Consider the following 22,052-nt stretch of genomic DNA (forward strand, 5'->3'; position numbering starts at 1 on the left):
AGGCAAAGTTATTATTAATAATACAATGTAGGAGATTTTAATGTCCCTCTTAATTTTGGATAAATATAACAAAGATAAATAGAAGGGAAAATATAACTGAATAAATTGTTGGAGAAATTACAGCTAAAAAATTTACGATGTCTTCTAAATAAGACTGCTAAAAATATCCACTTTTTTCAAAACTACCCCACTTTTACAAAAATTGACCATGTATTAGAGCAAAAGTATCATAAATAAATGTGAAAAAGAAGAAAGAGTAAACATCCTTTACAAACCATAACACAATGCCAATGATAACTAGCTCAGGGTGCGCAAAAGAGATTCAGACCCAAATGGAGACTTAATAGTGAAATCCTAAGTAACAAATGGATCCAAGAATAAATCATAGGAACATTACTTATGTGAAAGAAGGTGATGATGAAACAACGTGCCCAAATTTCTTGGACACACCTAAAGTAGTCCTGAGGGAAGGGAAGGAATTGTATTATTTAAAACATACATTAAAATTAGAGGAAAAATAAACTGGAAACTCTTTAAAAGAATTATTAAAGCTAGTTCTTTGAAAAAACTATCAAAGTCAATAAACCTTTAGCCAACCTGATTAATAATAGCTAGCATTTATCTGTGTGCTTTAATGTTTAGAAAGCATTTTACAAATGTTAACTCCTTTGATCTTCACAACATTCTTTTGAGGTAGGCGCTGTTGTTATCCACATTTTATATATGATGAAATGGAGGTCCAGTGAATTTAAGTGATTTGTTCAGACTCACATATCTAGGGAATGACTGAGACAAGATTCTGGCTCAGGTCTTCCTGATTCCAAATCTTGCTCTCTGCTCTGTCTACTGTGACCCTTCAGTACCTTATTAAAAAGAGGATGGCAGAAAAATCATATAAACAAAATAGAAAACAAGCAATGTAAAATCACAGTAAAGTCAAAAGAAATGAAAACAATGATTGCAACCTACTATGCAAAGTTATATGCTACCAAAACTGAGAATACAAACAAAATAAATTAATGCATTAAAAAATATCGAATACCCAAACGAATGGGACTAAATAGCGATCCTAAATAATCCAATCTCAGAAAAAGAAATAGAGCTAACTGTGCAGAAGTTAACTAAGGAAAAGCTCCTCGTCCTGATGACTCATTTGAGAATTCTGTCGAATTCTTCTGCCTTCTCTATGTCTTGCATGAGTGAGGTACAACAGTGAAAGGGGCCAGGGACAAGATCTACAAGTCAATAACAAAGAACCTTTAGAAGAGAAGTCTCAAAATTAAGTACCTTAGAAGCTTTAATTGTATAAGAAATGCAGAGGATAAAGAAAGAATCAAAAAGTATGAGGACTATGATTCAAAGAATAAAAGTCAAGGATAGACAGAAAGGAAAGAGGAAATAATGAAGACAAAGAGAAAAAGAAAACTTTTTCAGATAAAGATATCACCAATACTACACAAATTATTTTCAGAAATTAAGAAAGCATTTTACCAGATTCCTTTTACAAAACAAATATAATACCTAAACCATAAAGGATAAAACATAGAACTATAGACCCATGTAAGTATCAATTTAAAAAATTTAGATCATGTCAGACTTTAGTGAGTCATTGAAGAAATCATTCACTGTGACTAAATTGGATATATACCAGAAAGCAAGTATGGTTCAACATTACAACAACAATCATATAATTAATCACAAAACAAATATCCAAAACAATATGACTAGCTCAGTTGATACATAAAGATATTTGATAAAGTAAAACACTCATTTAGGATTGAAACCCTACAAAATATAAGCATTTTTAATATAATAAAAAAGTATCTAAAACCAAAGACAAGTTTCATATGCTTTAGGGATATACTAGAAGCTTTCTCAAATAGCTACAGAAGTAAAACAAGGATGCCTACTTTCCCTACTACTATTTTTATAGTTCTGGAAATCAGCAATAAAAATAAGAAAGAAATTAAAGGCATAAAGATAAACAGTGAGGAGAAAAACTATTTGCTGATGAGATTATGGTTTATTTAGAAGATATAGGGAGTCAGCAGAAATTCTCATTGAGAAAATAGTTTCATCAAAATTGCCAACCACAAAATAAATTCTCAACAACAACAAATACCAGTAGCATTTCTATATAATGAAAGAAGGGAAGAGAATAAGCATTTATTTCTCATCTAGTATGTGCTAGACCTTGCGTTATGCAGTTAAAAAATTACCTCATTTGATCTTCACGTTAATTTGATGCTGTTATTCTCTCCATTTTACTGTTGAGAAAAATAAAGCAAAAAGAGCTTAAGTGACTCACCTAGGGTCACATATTTCTAAGTGTCTGAGGCTGGATTTGGACTCAGATACTCTTGACTCTAGGCCCAGCACTTTATCCACTGTACCACATAGCTGCCTCTCATATATAATATTTATATTATATATATATAATTATAATGTAATATAGTAAACTTATGTATAATAATAATAACAAAATCCAAAAAATAATAATAAAGGGAAATCTCATTCCACCTAACTGCAAAATAAAGTATCTGGGGGTCATTCTGCCAAAGCACAGAAAATACTTTTATATAAGTTCAATGACAAAATATTCCTTAATGAAATAAAGAATAACTTAAATAGCTATAGGAATACTCAATGCTCGTAACTGGGCTATGTCAATATAATTTTGAAAAACAGTTGCTACCAGAGTTAATTTACAGTTTTAATGCTATACTAATGATATCACCAAAGGGATGTTTTACAGAACTCAAAATATCAAAATTCATTTGAAAAGATAAGATACCTAATATATTGAAAGAACACTAGCACTTAAGATTGTTCAAAACATTATCACCAGTCATCAAAACCATCTGATATTTGTTATTTTTTAAAAACTAATTAGACTAGACACTAGAGAATCAGAAAGAATGAAACTCAACATTCTGATGTTCAGTAAGTTAGGAAATATAATTACTTAGCTAAAACTCCCTATTAAAGAAAAATTGCTAGGAAAACTGGAAAACAGTTTGGCAGAAATTAGGCTTAAACACCTTACACCATATTTGACAGCACAGTCTAGGTGGCGCAGAGTTATGAATATTAAAAGATCATACCATGGAAAAATTAGGAGGGATATGGATCATATCCCTTTCATAGTCTTGGGTAAGAGATATATACTTAAACCAAACAAGGGAGAGAATCAGTTATCAAAGGTAAAATGTATAATGTTGATTACATGAAACTGAAAAGCTGCTGTAAAACAAAGTTAATGCCCCTAGAATAAGAAGGAAGTCAAATGGGAAAAAACTTTATTATCAGATTTCTATAATAAGGTTTTAGAATCCAAGATAAATAAGCAATTAAAAGACATGTCTAAGACCAAAAGCCATTCTCCAATAAATAAGTAGTCATAATATGAACAAAGAGTTGTCAAGATAATTTTAACCTACTAAGGACTATATGAAGAAATGCTTCACATTAGTAGTAATAAGAAAAATTCAAATCTAAACAACCCTGAGATTTTATTTTGCACCCTGCAAATTGGTAATGATGATGAAAGATTCAAATATTTAGCATTGGAGGGGATGATGATGATGATAACAACTAACCTTTATATCATGTCTACTATGTGCCAGGAACTTTTCTAAGCATTTTACAAATATCTCACACATCCTTATAACAACCTGGGAAAATCTTCATTTTATAGTTGAAGAAACTGAGGCAAGCAGGTGAAGTGAAGAGTTATCCAGGGTCATACTGGGAAGATAGTGCAAGCAAAAAGAAAAACAGTCCTGTTTTCAAAGAATTTACATTCTGATAGGGGAAGCTGCACATGGAGGGAAGGGAGGTTGGGGGATAGAGAGAGGTGTGTGGTTATAGGGATACGATAAAGAAGTCTAGAGTACAGCCTGGTGGGAAATGAAGAAGTTGTTGTCCTGAGTACTCTCCTTAAATAGAGGTTCTAAGAAGAGCCGTCCAATCAGTTGGAAGGACCGCAGGACTGGTAAGGGTACTCTAGGTATGAATGAATTCCAAAGCTGAAATGATCTTCCAAGTTAGAATGGTTTCTGTGGCATGTTGCAGAAGTCTAGATTGCAACTGTAATATTCATATAATACTGTTTCTCCATTTGTCTACTAATTATATTGTTAACTCAGTCCTTAAGTGTAACATTTTCACTTTTCATATAAGAAACCCAAAAATGTTCCCTGGTAGAAGTGCTGATATGTTCAATTGCTAGAGGAAAAATTGCTGTTATAGGGGAGACATTCTCATTAACTGGTGTTTTTGAACATGAAACCAGCAAAATGCCAAAACTGTCAGATAGACACACAAATGTGTTTTTGATGGAGCTATGAATCATTACAACCTTTTGGGTTTTTTCTTTTTTAATAAAACTTTTATTTTTTCCCCAATTACATGTAAGGATAATTTTTAACATTCATTTTTTAAAAAAATTTTGAGTTCCAAATTTCCTCTCTCACCTCCTCCCTCCTTGAGGTGGTAAGCAACTTGATATAGGTTATACATGTGCAGTCATACAAAACATTTCCATATTAGTCATATTGTGAAAGAAGACGGAGGGAAAAACCTGTGAAAAAATAAAGAAAATGGAAAAAAGTATGCTTTGATTTGTATTCAGATTCCGTCAGTTCTTTCTCTGGATGTGAATAGCATTTTTTGTCATGAGTCCTTTGAAAATTGTCTTGGATTATTGAATTGCTGAAAAGAACAAAGTCAGTCATAGTCATTATACAGTGCTACTATTACTGTGTACAGTGTTCCCCTGATTCTGCTTACTTTACTTTGCACTAGTTCATGTAAGTCTTTACAAGTTTTCTGAAAGCAGCATGCTTTCAGCACTGTATTACATTACATTACAATCATGTCAGAACTTGTTCAGCCATTCTCCAGTTGATAGATATTCCATAAATTTCCATTTCTTTGCCTCTACAAATAGAGCTGCTATAAATATTTTTGTACAAATAGGTCTTTCCTGCCCCCCCCCCCTTTTAAAAATCTCTTTGAGATACAGACCTAGTAGTGGCATTGCTGTGTCAAAGAGTATGTACAGTTTTATAGCCCTTTGGGCATAGTTCCTCCTTGCTTAACAGAATGGTTAAATCATTTCATAATTCCACCAATAATGTTCTTTAAAAATTAGAATGGAACAGATGGAGGCTAATGACTTTATGAGAAACCAAAAAAATCACAAAACAAAACCAAAAGAATGAAAAAATGGGAGATAATGTGAAATATCTCATTGGAAAAACAAATTACCTGGAAAACAGATCCAGGAGAGACAATTTAAAAATTATGGGACTACCTGAGAGCCTTGATCAAAAAAAGAACCTAGACATTATCTTTCATGAAATTATCAAGGAGAGAACAGCCCTGATATTCTAGAACCAGGGAGCAAAATAAATATTGAAAGAATCCACAGATCACCTCCTGAAAGAACATTGTGGCCAAATCCCAGAGTTCCCAGGTCAAGGAGAAAATATTACAAGCAGCTAGAAAGAAACAATTCAAGTATTGTAGAAATACAATCAGGATAACACAGATCTAGCAGCTTCTACATTAAGGAATCGAAGGGCATGGAATATGATATTCCAGAAGTCAAAGGAACTAGGATTAAAACCATGAATCACCTACCCAGCAAAACTGAGTATAATACTTAAGAGGAAAAAAATGGTCTTTCAATGAAATTGAGGACTTTCAAGCATTCTTGATGAAAACACCAGAGCTGAAAAGAAAATTTGACTTTCAAACACAAGAATGAAGAGAAGCATGAAAAGGTAAACAGCAAAGAAAAATCATAAGGGACTTACTAAAGTTGAACTATTTATACTCCTACTTGGAAAGACAATATTTGTAACTCTTGAAACTTTTTTCAGTATCTGGGTAGTTGGTGGGATTACACTAGAGAGAGAGACAGAGAGCACAGGGTGAATTGAATAGGATGGGATCATATCTTTAAAAAAATGAAATTAAGGAGTGAGAGAAATATATTGGGAGGAGAAAGGGAGAAATGGAATGAGGCAAATTATCTCTCATAAAAGAGGCAAGTAAATGACTTTTCAGTGGAGGGATAAGTGGGGAGGTGAGAGAAAAAACATGAAGCTTACTCTCATCACATTCGACTAAAGGAAGGAATAAAATGCACACTCATTTTGGTATGAAAACCTATCTTACAATACAGGAGGGTGGGGGAGAAGAGGATAAGCAGGGTGGGAGGGGATGATGGAAGGGAGGGCAGTGGGAGGAGGGAGCAATTTGAAGTCAACACTCTTGGGGAGGAACAGGGTCAAAAGAGAGAGCAGAAGAAATGGGGGGCAGGATAGGATGGAGGGAAATATAGTTAGTCTTACACAACACAACTATTATGGAAGTCATTTGCAAAACTATACAGATATGGGTGGGGATGGAGGGAGGAAGAGTAGTTGAAACTCAAAGTTTTAGGAACAACTGTTGAGTATTGCTCTTGCAACTAGGAAATGAGAAATACAGGTAATAGAAAGTTATCTTGCACTACAGGAGAAAAGAGAAGATAGGGATAAGGGAAGGGAGGGATGTTAGAAGGGAGGGCAGATTGGTGATAGGGGTAATTAGAATGCTGGGCGTTTTGGGGTGGGGGAGGGGAGAAATGGAGAGAAAATTTGGAACCCAAAATTTTGTGGAAATGAATGTTGAAAACTTAAATAAATTTAAAGAAAAAAGAAATTAATAGTATTAAGCTTCTAAGCATTTGAGAATTTGGTTTATATGACACTCTGTGGGAAGAAGTTTCAATTGATGAAAAATGTGGCTTGTGTCTTTGTCAACGTGATTTTTAAACATGTTACTTTTGATTCTGCAACTTATACCAGTTTCTTCTTTAGTCCCAAGGGTAATTCAGGGTGCTACTAACTGTCAATTCTAATGTTACTTATACTGAACATAATTAAGGCAGCAATAGAAGGCTAAAATTGGGTTTGATATTCTGGCTAAATCAAACCATTTTGACTTGAATTATGGCTAAAAAAATCTTTCCTTCAATCTTCAAATTCTGCTTATACAAAGACGTTTAAGAAGGAAGTCTTCCCATGTATCTCTTCAAAAATTGCTACTTCCCAAATTGGCTAGTAATCCCTTTTAAGTTTATCAGATTTAATTATTGAAATCAGAATTAGAAGTTCATAGAAATATAGAAAGTTTCATATTAAGTGATATAAAGCAAAATAAATACATAACCAAGAAAACTATATTCACAATTTTTACAACCTTAAAAATGAAAATATTACTAAAAAGAGGTTGAAGTCTTGAGTAATGGGAAACCTGATGAAAGTTCCAGAGAAAACTATCATGATTCCACCTTCACAGAAGAAAGTTGAGGGAGCCAGTAGTGTAGAATATTGTATACATTGTCAGTTGCAGTTATTAAATTTATTTTTGCTTAATTATTTTTCTTTGTCACAAGAGATAGTTCAGTCTGAGCCAAAGTTGAAAAATTATATAAAGACAGAAGATATCAATAAAAAGTTTTTTGTTGAAAGTCTGTTTCCTTATTTTCCATATTTTTAGGACTCCATATTCCTACATATATATAAATATTCCATATTTTTAGAAAATACCCTCTCAGAAGGAATGTAGGAGGGGAAGCAATGACAAAGAGGGAAGTGATTACTTTTCTTAAGGTAAAATCACTAACTCCTATCCCAAGTCATATTTGAATTTGGGTACTTTATACTTTCTTTTAGAACCAAGCTGTCTCTGTGAGCATAGATTTTCAGTTTATCTTTGTAACTTATAATTCACATTTATAAACTATATCTGTACTCTAAACAGGAGGCAGATACAGTATTATTACACCAGTGGAAGAATGGGGTCTCAGGACTTTGAACTATGTTTCTTATAGCAGTTTGTAGGGACAGATATTCCTTTTCTCTCTAGGTCATTTTTTTTTTTCTCATTTTGATCAGATCTTTCCAGTTTTTGCTGAAGTGACACCAGAAATCAATGGAATCATTCCTTGGTATTTGCTTTTTTAGAGAATTTTAGAGAATGAAATATTTTTTTAGGAATCTAGGGTATGACATAAGGGATCTAACATGAGTGAGGACCCTGGTAAGAATAGAAAACTTGAAGATGAAGCTAGGAACTATCTTTCTTAACGACGAGAAATATACAGAAATTGTTCCCAAGTAAAAGAATCAGAGAAGTTAAAATATGGGTAACTTTTTATTTAGAAACAATTCTTAATGTGGTTGGGGCAGGGACGCGGGGAGGAAGGTGGATGCAAAAGCTGAAACAGACCATTTTAACACATTTAGGTACCGTGTAAAAACAAATCGAATTTGTCAGTTACTAAAATAGAGTGTTTCCTACAATTTGCTAGTTTATAAACAAACTTATTGAGTCCTGAAAATATATAGCACCCTATCCTAGGTGCCCACCGCATACACTTACTAAAGGGAAATAGTTGAAGTAAATCCAAAAGCCCCAAGTAAACAGTGATATGTGATAACATTTCAATCTTACTCTTAATCGGAAATTGATCATTCTCTTCCTTGATGCTTAACTCCTATCATGGTATTTATCCAGGTCAAACAAACCACTTTTTAATTAATTATTTTTAGTAAACCCTTTTTTGGAAATTTGACCTTTGTCCATATGTTCCCTCTAAAGCAGGAAATATAGCACTTTTCCAAAGTGTTTGTCCTTCCTGGAAAAATACCATCATTGTGAACTTTTTTTCCGTGTGAATTATTCTGCTCTCCCAAAACAAAACAAAAAAACTTCTGCTTTAATTTTTTTTTACATGTTAGCTACTTGTTTAGTTGAAAATATAGATACAGCATAAACAAGTTAAAAGGAATATAACTAAAGATACAGAAAGCAGTCTAGTCGTAGTCCTTCCTCAAAGTGGAAAGAGAAGCCAGATTCTGTTATTCTTAGAATTTAGCCCATATTGTTCAAGCCACTTCAGGTGTGTGATCTATATCAGTGGTGTCAAACTCAAATAGGAATGGATTTTTGCAGACCTACATAGTAACTTAGAAACCACAAATTAATATTATCTTTGTTATGCCATTATTTTATTTAGTTAAACTTTTCCCAATTACATTTTAATCTGGTTTAGGTTATGCCAATAGTTTTTCACCTATTATGTATGTGTATGTATATAATCACAATTTAGATAAGCTCTTATCAAAGTAGGACTTGAAATTGTTAAACCATTGTCTGCCATGGAGCCACATATTTTAAAATCTGCATTATTCAAAGCTTACAGGTAAATTATAGTTTCATCTACTCACATAACTAGCCTTTCCTTTCCTGTATCATTCCTGAATTTATTAATATGTTTATCTTGTAATGTCCTTTGAAAGATTTCTCAGTGGCTTAGCACTAATTGGAAATGTAGCCACAGGTAATGGTTTTTGTTTTATTTTTATAAGTTTTATTGATATTGTATTTATATATAACACAATAAATAATTTATTGTATTACAAAACTTTTAGAGAGAGAAAAAAAGTCAACTGATTGATACATTGAAAAAGTCCAAAATCATGTGCAGTGTATAACTCCTGTGGTCTTTCTACCTCCCTTCATTTGAGTTCCACTTGAGCCTTTTAATTTTCTTACATTTACTACTAATTTTTTGGTGTGTCATTTACCTTGTGTATATTGTTTTATTGGCTGTACTTAGAGTTGATTTAGATCTTCATCATACACATCATTTCTTATAGCACAGTAGTATTCCGTTATATTCATGTGTCACAATTTGTTTTGCCACTCACCAGTCAATAGGCATCTATTTTGTTTCTGTTTCTTAGCTATCACAAAAAGTGATGCTATATAAATATTTTGGAGTATATGGGGACTTTTTTTCTTATTGATAGCTTCCTTGGAGTATAAGCTCAGTAATAAAGTCTCAGGTTTAAAGGGTATGGACATTTTAGTCTCTTTATTTGTATACTTCCAAATTGCTTTCCAAAAATGATGGTGCCATTTTACAGTTCCACCAATAATTTATTAATGTTCCAATCTTCCCATGCCTCCTCCAACATTGATTGTTGCTATTTTTGTCAATTTTTGCCAATTTGTAAGGTATACAGTGAAACCTCAGTTGTCTTGATTTGCATTTCTCTTTATTAGTGATATGGAGCATTTTAAAAATGTGATCAGAACACTTTGCAGTTCATCTTTTGAGAACTATTTGTTTATGTCCTTAGACCAGTTATCTGTTAGAAATGGCTACTAATGCCTTCAAACATGCTTAAGTTACCGCATCAAAAAAATCCTCACTATACCTTTCCATTCCCTCAAGCTGCCTTAGATCTCTTCCCTTTCTCAGCCAAACTCCTTGAAACTTGTCTAAATTTGCTTTCTTTATTTCTTATCCTGTCACTTCTCACCCTCCTGAATTGAAACTACTCTTTTCAAAGTTTCCAGTAATATCCTGATTACCAAATATGAAGGTCTTTTCTTAGACCTCATCCTTCTTGACCTCTCTGATGCATTTGACACTGTTGACCAACCTCTCCTGGGTACTCTCTTCTCAGGGATTTTTGTGACTTTCCTCTGTTCTATTCTTTTCTCGTCTATGACTGATTCTCAGGCTGGCTATTCCCTAATAGTAGTTATTCTCCCAAGGTTTTAACCCATGCCTTCTTCTCTCCTTTGTGACTTCCCCAGCTCCCGTGGGTTTAGCCATCATCACTATGCAGATGACTCTCAGAGAAAGGAGATAAGTAGGTAGATCAATATCTGGCCTTAGTGACTCTCCTAAACTTCAGTCCCCTATCATCTACTGCATGCTGGATGTTTCAAACTGCATGTCCTAGAGACACTTTAAACCCAACAAGGCCAAATTGAACTCATTTTTCCCTCCCAGATTTCCCTATTTCCCTGCTATCACTCTCAGGGCCTGGTTCATGACCTATGTTTATTGTCCTACCTTGCTTTTCTTCCTCCATACCTTTCACATCCAATCTCTTCACTCACATAGTACCATACTAGATCTGGTCCTCATCACCTCTCTCCTAGATTATTGAAACAGTGCCTTTTAATTGTTCTTTCTTGCCTTAATTCTCTCACCACTCTAGTCTATCATATACACAGCAGCCAAAGTAATTTTCCTAAGGCATACATCTCACTGTGTGATTCCCCTACCCAGTCAGTGGCTTCCTATTGATTCTAGGATAAAATATGAACTTTTCTTTTTAACTTTTAAAGCCATTTGCAACCTTGCTCCAACCTTTTTCCAACATCATTGGACATAATCCCTCTTATATTCAACAATCCAGTCATACTGCCTTTTCTGTGTTCCTTGCTCATGACACTTCACCTCCTGTCACTTTGTCTTTGCACTATTAGTTCCCCATACGTGGAACTCATTCCTACTGTGTGGGATGGCTCAGGTCCCTACTTAAATCAGTTGCTCAGAGGCCTCTCAAAGTGATGACAGAAAGTTTATTTATTCGATTCTCAAGAAGTGGGACAATCCTATACCAGTTCACCTGGAGTAGGAAAGCCGAAGACAAAGAAAAGGCAGTGATTTATATAGACCCTGACACAAGTCCCTCCTCCCCCACTGACCATTATCCTCATTAGCTGAGAATATAATCTTACATTCTAGACACGAAATCTAACCAATCCCTTTTGAAATGAAGACATCGAGGAATTATGTAAGTTTTATCCAATCATTGAGACCCTAATACACTACACAGTTTTATATCCTTATGTGGAACTATTCTATTCTAAAAATATTGTAACCTTGAGCCTTTAGGTCTTACCTCACCCCTGGGAGAAGAATTACAATCTGAGAAGTCTTCACTAAACCTATACCACTCAATCCCTCCTCTTATTTATTAACCTGAAGACTTCTCACGGATATTTCAACCAAAGTTCTGTAACATGATCTCACACTGTCTATTAATCTCCTCATCCCAATCAGGATCATTCATGTCTTTTGTCGCCACAGGTGCCCATCCTTCCTTCTTTAGTATCATCAACCAAATGGGTCCTTTGGTCCTCTCTTCTACTCTAGCAAGTTTTAGTAGAGAATTTCTAACTATTTTAGTAATAAGTAAAATCAAACAAGGTAAACAAATAGGAAGTAATATGATACCACTAATTGCTATGAGGCCAAACCACAGTAATCTCTTCCACCAGCTCCCTTCAAACCAGGACCACCAAGACGTATTGAAAAGGGAGTTCCAAGTTTGTATAGGAATGTGGGCAACTTTCTTGGTGATCTCTTTCACTATCCTTCCATTATCATCAATTTTTAAGCAACATGTAGATAAATTGAGTTTCCCACAAACTCCCCTTTCTTCTGCAAGTAAATAATCTAAGATCAATCTATGTTGCAGTACTGCTTCCCTAGTTTGTGTGGCTTGATCAGCCAATAAGTCCAAAGCCTTTGCTGTTTGATTGGTTATAATTTCAACTACTGCTTGGAGTCTGATTAGTCTATTTAATAGATATATAGGGGTTCTATAACCCCAACTCCCATCTTGAGCCCAAGTTGCAGGCCCATACTCTCTAATTATCCTCTCAGGAGGCCAAGTGTCACCCCACCCATTTGCATTTCCAGTCTGAGTGAGGGAGGTGTCAATGTTCCTCTTCCTTTTGGCTAGATCATCGTATAGAGGGACCCCTAGATGCTGTTTCCCTGATTCAGGCAAGAAAAAGAATTTAGGTCTCACCAATCCAATGTAACAAACACCCCTCCAGTTTAACGGAAGGTGAGTATAAGCTGTCTGTCCACATATCCAATAATGTCCTCTCAAAGCAGGATTTTCCTCTAGAAACAGTCTTACTCTGTAATCCACAGCCGGAAAGTACTTCACATCGTCCGGGCCTAATGGTCCCCCTTTCAGGATCTCTGACTTGCACTTCCATAGTTGTTGTTTCCTCTTCCATATACAATGTCCAGTTCTATCAATTACACTCCAGAAAGTATCAAACATCATCCTATGTGTTCCATTCTCCCACTTCCATGTCCATTCTTTATATTCTGTGTTATTCTTAGTACTATTCATATATATGCAACTCCACAAATAGTCATAGTTGTGACCCCCTTCACATGGTTTTCTGGTATCAGAGGGGTTGTAAAACTTATACCCGCAACTCCTATGATATTCCCCTTTTGTTCTCTCCTCGTATGAAGAGGATGGGAAAAATGAATGGGTACAGGGAATCACCCTACCATCTGAGCAAGTAATACTGTTCTGATCCCATCTGTTTGCATGCTGGGCACAATCAATACGAGCCAGGGTTTCTGGTCTTCATGTAAATGTCCACTTACAATTACTTTCTCCCAACCATGTCTCCTGCAATTCCGGTCCTGTTTGATTTAAACAATGTTCACCTGGAACTGATTCAGACAAAGACCGTTGGTGTTTCTCTTGGCTTGTCCAGAATCTTGTTCTGTCATGTACTACAGATCTATTGCTTAAAATCCAGACTGGACTCAGCGGTACTGCTACCCATGGCCATTGGCTTAACCGCTGAGGTCCCCCACAAATCCAACAATCGGATACCTCAAAGGTATCCGCAATGGTCTGAATTAGGTCCAGGAAACTATTTTCAAGAGGGGGGGTTGATGACTGGGGCCTGGTGTCCCAGCAGGGGGAGCAGGATCATGCCTAAAAGGGACATTCCCAGGGTATTACATTTTGGTTGCATTGTTCCCAAGGTTTGTCAAGTCCACACAATTTTAATAGAAGAGTCCTGTTTAGATATTGTGGTAAATGGCTTAGGACAATTGCTGAACAGAGAATCCTGTTAAGAACAAACAATAATAATCCTAGTATAGTTCCCCAAATAACAAAACTTAGAATGAATTTATATATATGCCTCATTGGCTATCCCTTTCCAAATTCTGTGTGTTCTCACACACGCTTCAAACGGAGCTTTCAAATACTGACAAAGTGTGTCTCCCAAGCATGAGGCTTGGGAGTTTAATAACTAGTAGTAATAATTATAAATGAGAGTAATTTTTTTTTTTTAATGCAGTAACCTTCCATAACTTTGTCTACTGGTTTCCCAATCATGCTAAACATTTTCTGAATTAGGATGGGGGAATAGACAGTTCAAGGTTCAATCTTACCCATATTCCTCCCCTCCTCTTATTTATTCCTGTTTCCACACTTAAATCCAATCAATAAATACCTCTTCACATTCTTTCCCTTAGGAATCCTTCCCTTCATCTATCTCCCTTTTATATGAATATGGGAAGGAAGCAAAGTTGACTGACACATTAGCAAATTACAGGGGGCAGTCCCCTTGTTATAAGTACAGATACAGAGATTTAAATTAATGAACTGTCCATTTAGAGGTTCCATCTCATACTGCAGTCTGGGAAGAAATATCATCTTATGCAGTTTTCTGATCTGGATGCTCCTTCAAACAGTCGTCAGCACAGCATCTCAGCATCTTCTTCTCTTTATCTTCTTGTAGAAATCCAGATGTCCACTCTCCTACAAAACTGAACTTAATACCATCTTAGATTACCATTCCTGTCATTCTTACAAAAATCAAAATTGAAACTTTGACAAATTGTCATGTTTTGTTTTTTTTTTAAAAAAAAAAGAAAATTCACATTAAAATGCAGCTTCTACATTTCACAGTAAGTCATTATTCATTGCCTCATTAGGAAGATGAGATTTCACTAAGGAGTCAATACCAGGCTCCAGTACTTACATAAATACAATAAATAATCATTTTTAACACAGTGCATATCCCATCATAAAACAATTCCAACTTCTGATCATATGATGGTTCTTTTAAAGCATTTACGATATAGTCTACAAACCATTTTTTTTGTTTCCAACATTAACCAACCAAGACAAAATAATAACTATGCATGCTAGTCTCACAAGCCCTTGACCTAATCATCTCCACACTGTTACTAAGAATTAAAGGAGCCTAACTTATTGTTGTCAGTCTAAAGTCCTAAACCTGTTAGCTTAATTTTAGACTTAACTTCAGATGTTCCCCTACCAACAATCTATTATTCAATAGATCTGGTATTATGACTTACAAAACTTGTGATTTTAGGAATTTGCCATTAAGAGTAGGGACATTGCAGGGAAACAACATCTCTCTTACTTCATGTCAGTTCCAGGCAGGAGTAGATTGTCAACTGGCATTCAGCCAGGCTTAAAGTCTACCAGGTGTCAGTGGGGAAATAGAGTCAGGAGAATTCTACCTCAGCCCAAGCTGAACAGCCGCTCTCCTGACCTTCCCATGAGATCACCTTTTTGCAGTTCATACCAGCATCTAACAGGCTAACTGGCATCATGGACCAGTGGCTCAGACCGCCTCTCTTGCTATCCACACCTGGAGTTAGACGCAGAAGAACAGTCAGTTAATAGTCCCACAAAAATCTTAAAATAGCAAGCTCCAATAATCACTTTCAGACGTGACTAAATTCACATTGGCCAAGGAACATCTTTTGAAGCAAGTCTTAAGTAGCTTACATGCCTTTCTATACATGTTCTAGTTCCTGATTGAATAACAATCATAGTCATTGCTCTAATAGATTTATATCTATTTCCCAAACTACTTTATCCCTTTCTAACCCTGCTCAATCTAAAAGAATGAGCTACACATGTGATAAGTGTGAACACTAACTTGAATTTTTATGTTCATGTAATGAATTCAAATCAAAACAATCATTTAACTTTCAATGCCAAATATTACCAGAGACTACCTACCTCTAAGAAAATTAGACTGAAATTCTTTTTCCCAAACTGAAGATGTCTCTGATTTAGTCTTAGTAATTAATTTAGTCAGTTGTTTTAATACTAAATGCTTTTACATCTTTTTGTAACCTGTAAAGATCTCATTCCAAGTTGGGACCTTTGTCCATTACCCCAAAAGAGTTTTAGTCCCATTTGTCTAAAGGCCCTGGAAAGCCTCACTTTGAAAACTCCTTGGTTTTTTTTTTTTTCCTACATGAACCGACTCTCCTAAGGTCCACTCTGTCACTATGCCCAAGTCTATTCTACTTCCCACTCTTAATTCTATTAGTCCAAATCTCCAGTTTACTGGCCACTCCCATCAAGACCATTCCTGGAGCTCCCAGACCACCTGGGGCCACCCTTTTTTTTTTTTTTTTTTTTGGTAAGGGATTCCTTTCCCTGAATCCTTCTGTAAATAAAATACAATTACAGTTAACTTTAAATCCCAATCTTGTTCTATGGAACAATGAAACAATATCTATTTATTCCCATTAGATTTAGAAAGAATGTTCCCAGGGATTTTATTTACCTCTTAGATCTTAAATTTGCCCTAAAAAACCAATCACTGAAGATCATTCCTTATACATTTTCAAATTCTCACCAAAGCAAGTTCTATATACAATCTCCTCAGCTGCTGGGGCTGTATTTGTTACTAGCCTGAGGACTGCTACTTTCCCCCACATATACACACAGTGTACCAGCTTTAGGTTTTAGCATTAGAATTACAAATGGCAAACATAATTTTCATAAGTGATAACAAATTGTTTTAGCTATGAACCTGAACAATAAATTTCAGATGACATCAATTGCATTTTCATATCCTATTAGAGAAACTAAATTCTTCCCACTTTTGTAACTTACAAGTACAAATTGGATAGGTAGGCCTGCCAAAAAACCATACAAAATATTTTACAAAGTATTTCTTAATACAACAAATATTTCCTCTCTTATGAACAGTTTACAATTTATCACAGTCCCCTTGAAACTAATTGACAGAAATCACAAGAAAAGACCTAAACCCAAAGCCTTTTCACATTTGCCCATAAACTTTCTTTTACAAACATAACTTTAGAGTAAATGCTAGATTCATGGCAAAAACAATTTTAGCTAAAATTTCCTTTTCAACAGCAGAAATAAACTTTAATACATCCTCAGATGGAACAGGCTTAAAAATCACACCTGTACATACATACATATATATATATATATATATATATATATATATATATATATATATATATATAATGTACATTTTTAAAGCGTTCTCATTTTCTTAATAAGAATGCTACAACAAGGAAACTCTTACAAAAAAATTCATAACAGCTCTTTTTAACCAATTCATTAATTAACTTAACAATGCAATTTTTAATACAATATTTAGATGAATTACCTAAAAATTTAAACTTAAGTTTACTTAAAACTTAAATAAGCCATTAACCTATTCAAATCCTTTATTATAACCAATTATAAGTTTCAAATTATCAAATTTCTATCACATCCTTTTAAAACCCCAATCTATATGTAATAAATTACAAATTTAAAATCATGTAACAATTACATTAGATTAATGCTGCATCTAACAAATACCTATCCTTTTGTTACTGGATCTAACGTTTTTGGCAGAAATGCCACTGGGTGTCTCTGCCCTCCTCTTATTTGTTCCAGGATTCCCAAGGCTACCCCCTACTGGCCCTCCCACTCTGCAAAGAAAAAGAAAAAACCTAAACTTAATTTTTTTTTTTTTACTTTAAATACATTGTCTGGCATCAAATATATATTGATCCAATTAAACCTAAATTCAAAACTCTCAGCTCTAAGTTGCTTACTTGAGATTTTTTTACTTTCTAATCTTCTGCTTACTTCCACCAAACTTTAATAAATTCTAACCTATCTTAAACATTAAATTAAGAATGACTCATTTCACCTATTCACAATTCCAAATACAACCAGAATGAATTCAATTAACCTTCTGTTATTTCCCATCACACTAAAATTTCTTCTTTTGGGTGAGTCAGGAAATGGTTAAATGCTTGCTAGCATGCCACTTTGGTCTGGGGGAAAAAGATAAATTCCCTCCCTCCCTTTTGTACTTCTTTCAAGCCTTCTGATTACACAGTACCCCTGCTCCTCTCATCATCTCTGCCTGCTTAAATTCTCTTGCCTTTCCCTCAAGCCCCTTTGAAACTACACATAACTTATTTCTTTCTACTCCTAACCTGACACTTCTACATTCTTTTACTTGCTGTTACCAACCATATAAACTGAACAGTAAAATAATTTTTCTCTCCCTCCTTGTCCCTCCGCTCCTCCGAAATTATCTGGAGGGGTTGAAGAAGAGGAGTAACAGGAATTTCAAGGACAGTTCAGCTCAGCCTTTCTGCTCCTGCTGGCTGGCTGGCTAAATTTACAACCTTATCAGATAAAAACAGAGACACACAGACTTTCATTCACACAGAAGTACCAACACAACATATACAGACAAAACATTTAACAGAATAGAATAGTACATATAGGTTTAAATTTTTGGCAAAACTCAGTTCTCGGAGGAACCATATTTGGGCTAGATTGTGCCTCCTCCTCTGATGTCTTTTCACCCCATATGAAACAACAGTACTTAATCATCTTCTTCTTGTCCTTTCCTCTATAATTTGGTAATTCGTGCCAATTTCTGTAACTGATTTCCCAAGGGACTATTTACCGGTATTCCTTCCTGACTCCACTCCGAAGCTCAGTTCTTGGACTGCTTCTGTCCCATTTTTGCACGAGGGTTGTCACCAACACCTCCGAGTCTAAGACTCAACGAATTATGCTAGCTCTCCTGCTAGCTCTCTTGCTGGCCCTCCTGCTAGCTCCCTTGCTAGCTCTCCTGCTAGCTCCCTTGCCAGCTCTCAGTGGGGGTCACCCACCCACCAGCAGTCACCCGGCAAATGTTTTTGAGGGGGAGCCCTTCACCCTGGGGTCCTGTAGTCCACTAATTTGGTTGGGAGTCATCACCTTCTCCCCGAGTCTATCTAAGACTCAACGAATTGACCCCCAGACCCCGCCCCCCCCGCCAGGTCGTATAGGCTTACAAGTTGCCTGACTGCAACCTTCAACACCAGCTGGTTGGCATTTTCACACACTTTGCAGCTTTGGAGTCTTTGGAGTCCTTATCTCTATTCTTTCTGTTCTCACTGGGTTCCTCTGCTTCGGGTCATTACTTTGCAGAGAGGGAGGCCCGGCAGCCCGTTTCAAGAACCGTGGGGGGGGGGAGTCTCCCCCCACGGGTGCACCTGTCTTTGAATTGAGCTGCCAGCCATCTTTCTGAAAAGCCACAGATCCCAGACGAGCCCCCAAACTGTGTGGGATAGCTCAGGTCCCTATTTAAATCAATTACTCAGAGGCCTCTCAAAGTGATGACAGAAGGTTTATTTATTCGATTCTTGAGAAGCGGGACAATCCTATACCAGTTCACCTGGAGTAGGAAAGCCGAAGACAAAGAAAAGGCAGTGATTTATATAGACCCTAACACAAGTCCCTCCTCCCCCACAGACCATTATCCTCATTAGCTGAGAATATAATCTTACATTCTAGACACGAAATCTAACCAATCCCTTTTGAAATGAAGACATCGAGGAATTATGTAAGTTTTATCCAATCATTGAGACCCTAACACGCTACACAGTTTTATATCCTTATATGGAACTATTCTATTCTAAAAATATTGTAACCTTGAGCCTTTAGGTCTTACCTCACCCCTGGGAGAAGAATTACAATCTGAGAAGTCTTCACTAAACCTATTCCACTCACTACCTTTCCTCCACTTCATAATATCTCTCTATCTTTAAGATGCAGCTAAGGTGGCAGTAGTGGCAGGTCCTTGGGTACAACCTTTTGACTGAGTCCAACTTTTATGCATCCTTTTATTAAGGGCATTTGTTATGCATCCTTTTATTAAGGAAATTTGTTCTGTGAAGTTTAGATTCAGTCAAAGGGCCGAACTTGAGGGCCTAGAGGGCCACGTGTGGCCTTGAAGCTACAGGTTCCCCACCCCTGTACTAGAACCTTTTCTAATAAATATTCCCTTACTCAGCCCCTGGCTTTCTCTCTGGCTCTCCCCTATGCCTAGAACTCTCTCTCTCTTCCACCCCAACTACTGACCCTCCTTGGCCTCCTTTAAGCCCTAACTAAAATCCCACCTACCACAGGAATCCTTTCCCAACCCCTCTTAATTTTAGCACCATCCCATCTGTTAATTATTCCCTATTTATCCTATACATAGCTTGCTTTGTATATATTTATTTGTATATTGTCTCCCTCATTAGATAGTAAGGTCCTTGAAGGAGGGAGCTACCTTTGTCTTCTTTTTATTTCCTCAGCTCTTAGCACAGTATCTGGCACATAGTAGGCATTTAATAAACGTTTATTGAATTGAATTGATGCAAAGTAAAGTAAATAGAGCCAGGAAAACAATATACACAATAATAACAGCAATGTAAATGAAAAGAACACACTCAAAAATTAATGATAAATGTAACAAAAATTATAAAGTTCCATCAACACTCAGATGAAGAGGTTTGAGAAGAGATCCCCAACTTACCCCTTCTAGGAGGTGGGAGGGCCACATTGCACATTTTTTCAGACTTTCTTGATGTACTGATCAGTTATGCCGCCTTTACCTTTTTCCTCCCCCCCAAAAAACTGTCATAAGATAGCTTTTAGAGAGGGGGAGAGATACAGGGGATACTTTAGTGATGTAAGAAACAGAAAAACAGCAATAATTTTTTTTTTTAAAGATGCAGCTGAAGCACAGTCTTTTTCATGAAGCTTTTCCTTATCCCTCCCAATTCCTAGTGAGTACTCTCCTTCCCAAACTACCTTATGAGCAACTAATTTGTTATTCACTTTTTATCTGTACTATATTTGGTTTATATATGCAATTGTTTTCTCCCTCATTTTAATGTAAGCTGCTTGTGAGTATGAGTTGTCTCATTCTTTGTACTTGTATCCCCAGAACCTAGCAGTGCTTGGCATATAATAGTAGGTGATTAATAAAAGTATTGACTGATTGTTTGATAGGACCTAATTTTACTCCACTGGCATTGCTTTCAATAACCCAGAAGCATAGAATAATATCATTTAAGAGATTAACAATAACATACTGTTCTCAAAATATTAAAAGGGTTAATGTACTGTGACCTAGATTGTCTATATTTTGTATGTTTCAGCAAAAATATTGTTCTCACTGTGTAAGTATCACTCCCTAACATGTTAGCAACTTGCCTAAGTTGTTGTTGTTATTTTAACCAACCTTAATCTATCTTAATATATCTAAATTTTGCTTCTTTGGTGATGTTCATGCCTGTTTTTCCTACTTACCTCATTATGTAAATTACTGATTTGTTTCTGCAATCTGTACTTGACAACATCTATGCAAGTATACTGCAGAGGAAGGGAGAGCATATGAAACTGACTAAATATTCAGTCTTTTTTTTTTTTTTAAGGAGACTTATCCCAGAGTCTGTATAGTCATGTAACTGTCCAGCAACTGGGTAATGTCTTAGGAGTAACCAGTTTGTATATTGTACCTATGTTGACCATCCTATTCCTGATTTACTGATTTCTTTAACTGTTGACACATGACCTGATTGGGAGCTTTTAGCATATCCAAAAGTCTTAAGCTTGGCAAAATGTTGAATATTTGTGGATCCTGGCCACTTACCAGAATTTGGTTGGGTCCTTAAGTAATGGATATAAGTTGGTAACATGAGACTCAAAAATTCTGTAGTTTCAAGGAAGTCTATTCTTTTCAGTGAATTTGTGGTGTAATTTATGAGTTTTTTCATTTGGAACACTTGAGGCAATTTTGGTTCAGAAAAAAATCAGACTTAATCTATTAAAAACTTTGTGGGTAAACCCACTAAAACCTTCAAAACATTAACACGAAATCTGGTATGTGTTTATCCCTGAATTTCTCAGTGGTATACTTTTGGGTTGATCTGATCCTTAATATCTTAGTTCCTATGTTTAATCTATTTTAGAAACTGGATGGCTTCTACAGGGAGCCAGCCCTCTGATATAGACAATATTTTTGGATTCTTCAGTGATGGAGCACCCCCCACCAAAAAACCCAGGTAAGGAAGAGAATAGAACCTCGAAAACAAAGGTAATGATTATTTTTGTCTGATGCAGATGAGCAGCCTCTTCATGTTGCATCTCCTTGGCATGTTTGATTTTTCATCCAGTTCATGTTGTCAAAAACTATCAAAGCAGAGATGGTTCCTAAAACTTTGTGCCCTTCTTTTTGGCTCTATGTTTTACATAATCAGGTAAAAGGGAGAGAAGGAG

The 22,052-nt window shown here is 35.7% G+C and overlaps 1 protein-coding gene across 11 annotated transcripts in view; it reads left to right on the forward strand.

Annotated features, from left to right (window-relative positions):
- Positions 1 to 22,052, forward strand: part of FAM118B (family with sequence similarity 118 member B) — a 94,533-nt gene that overhangs the window by 30,562 nt on the left and 41,919 nt on the right. For 6 of the 11 annotated variants that reach the window (XM_072611522.1, XM_072611528.1, XM_072611520.1 and 3 more), the window contains one exon: positions 21,746 to 21,838. In XM_072611522.1, the coding sequence (XP_072467623.1) occupies positions 21,753 to 21,838 (86 nt within the window). In that variant the 5' untranslated portion in view covers positions 21,746 to 21,752. Of the gene's footprint in view, positions 1 to 20,500; positions 20,558 to 20,932; positions 20,954 to 21,745; positions 21,839 to 22,052 lie in introns of those variants that run through there. The other 5 variants (XM_072611523.1, XM_072611525.1, XM_072611524.1 and 2 more) reach the window with 3 other exon arrangements.

This window comes from Notamacropus eugenii, chromosome 5 (assembly GCF_028372415.1).
Source record: "Notamacropus eugenii isolate mMacEug1 chromosome 5, mMacEug1.pri_v2, whole genome shotgun sequence".
Taxonomy (NCBI): domain Eukaryota; kingdom Metazoa; phylum Chordata; class Mammalia; order Diprotodontia; family Macropodidae; genus Notamacropus; species Notamacropus eugenii.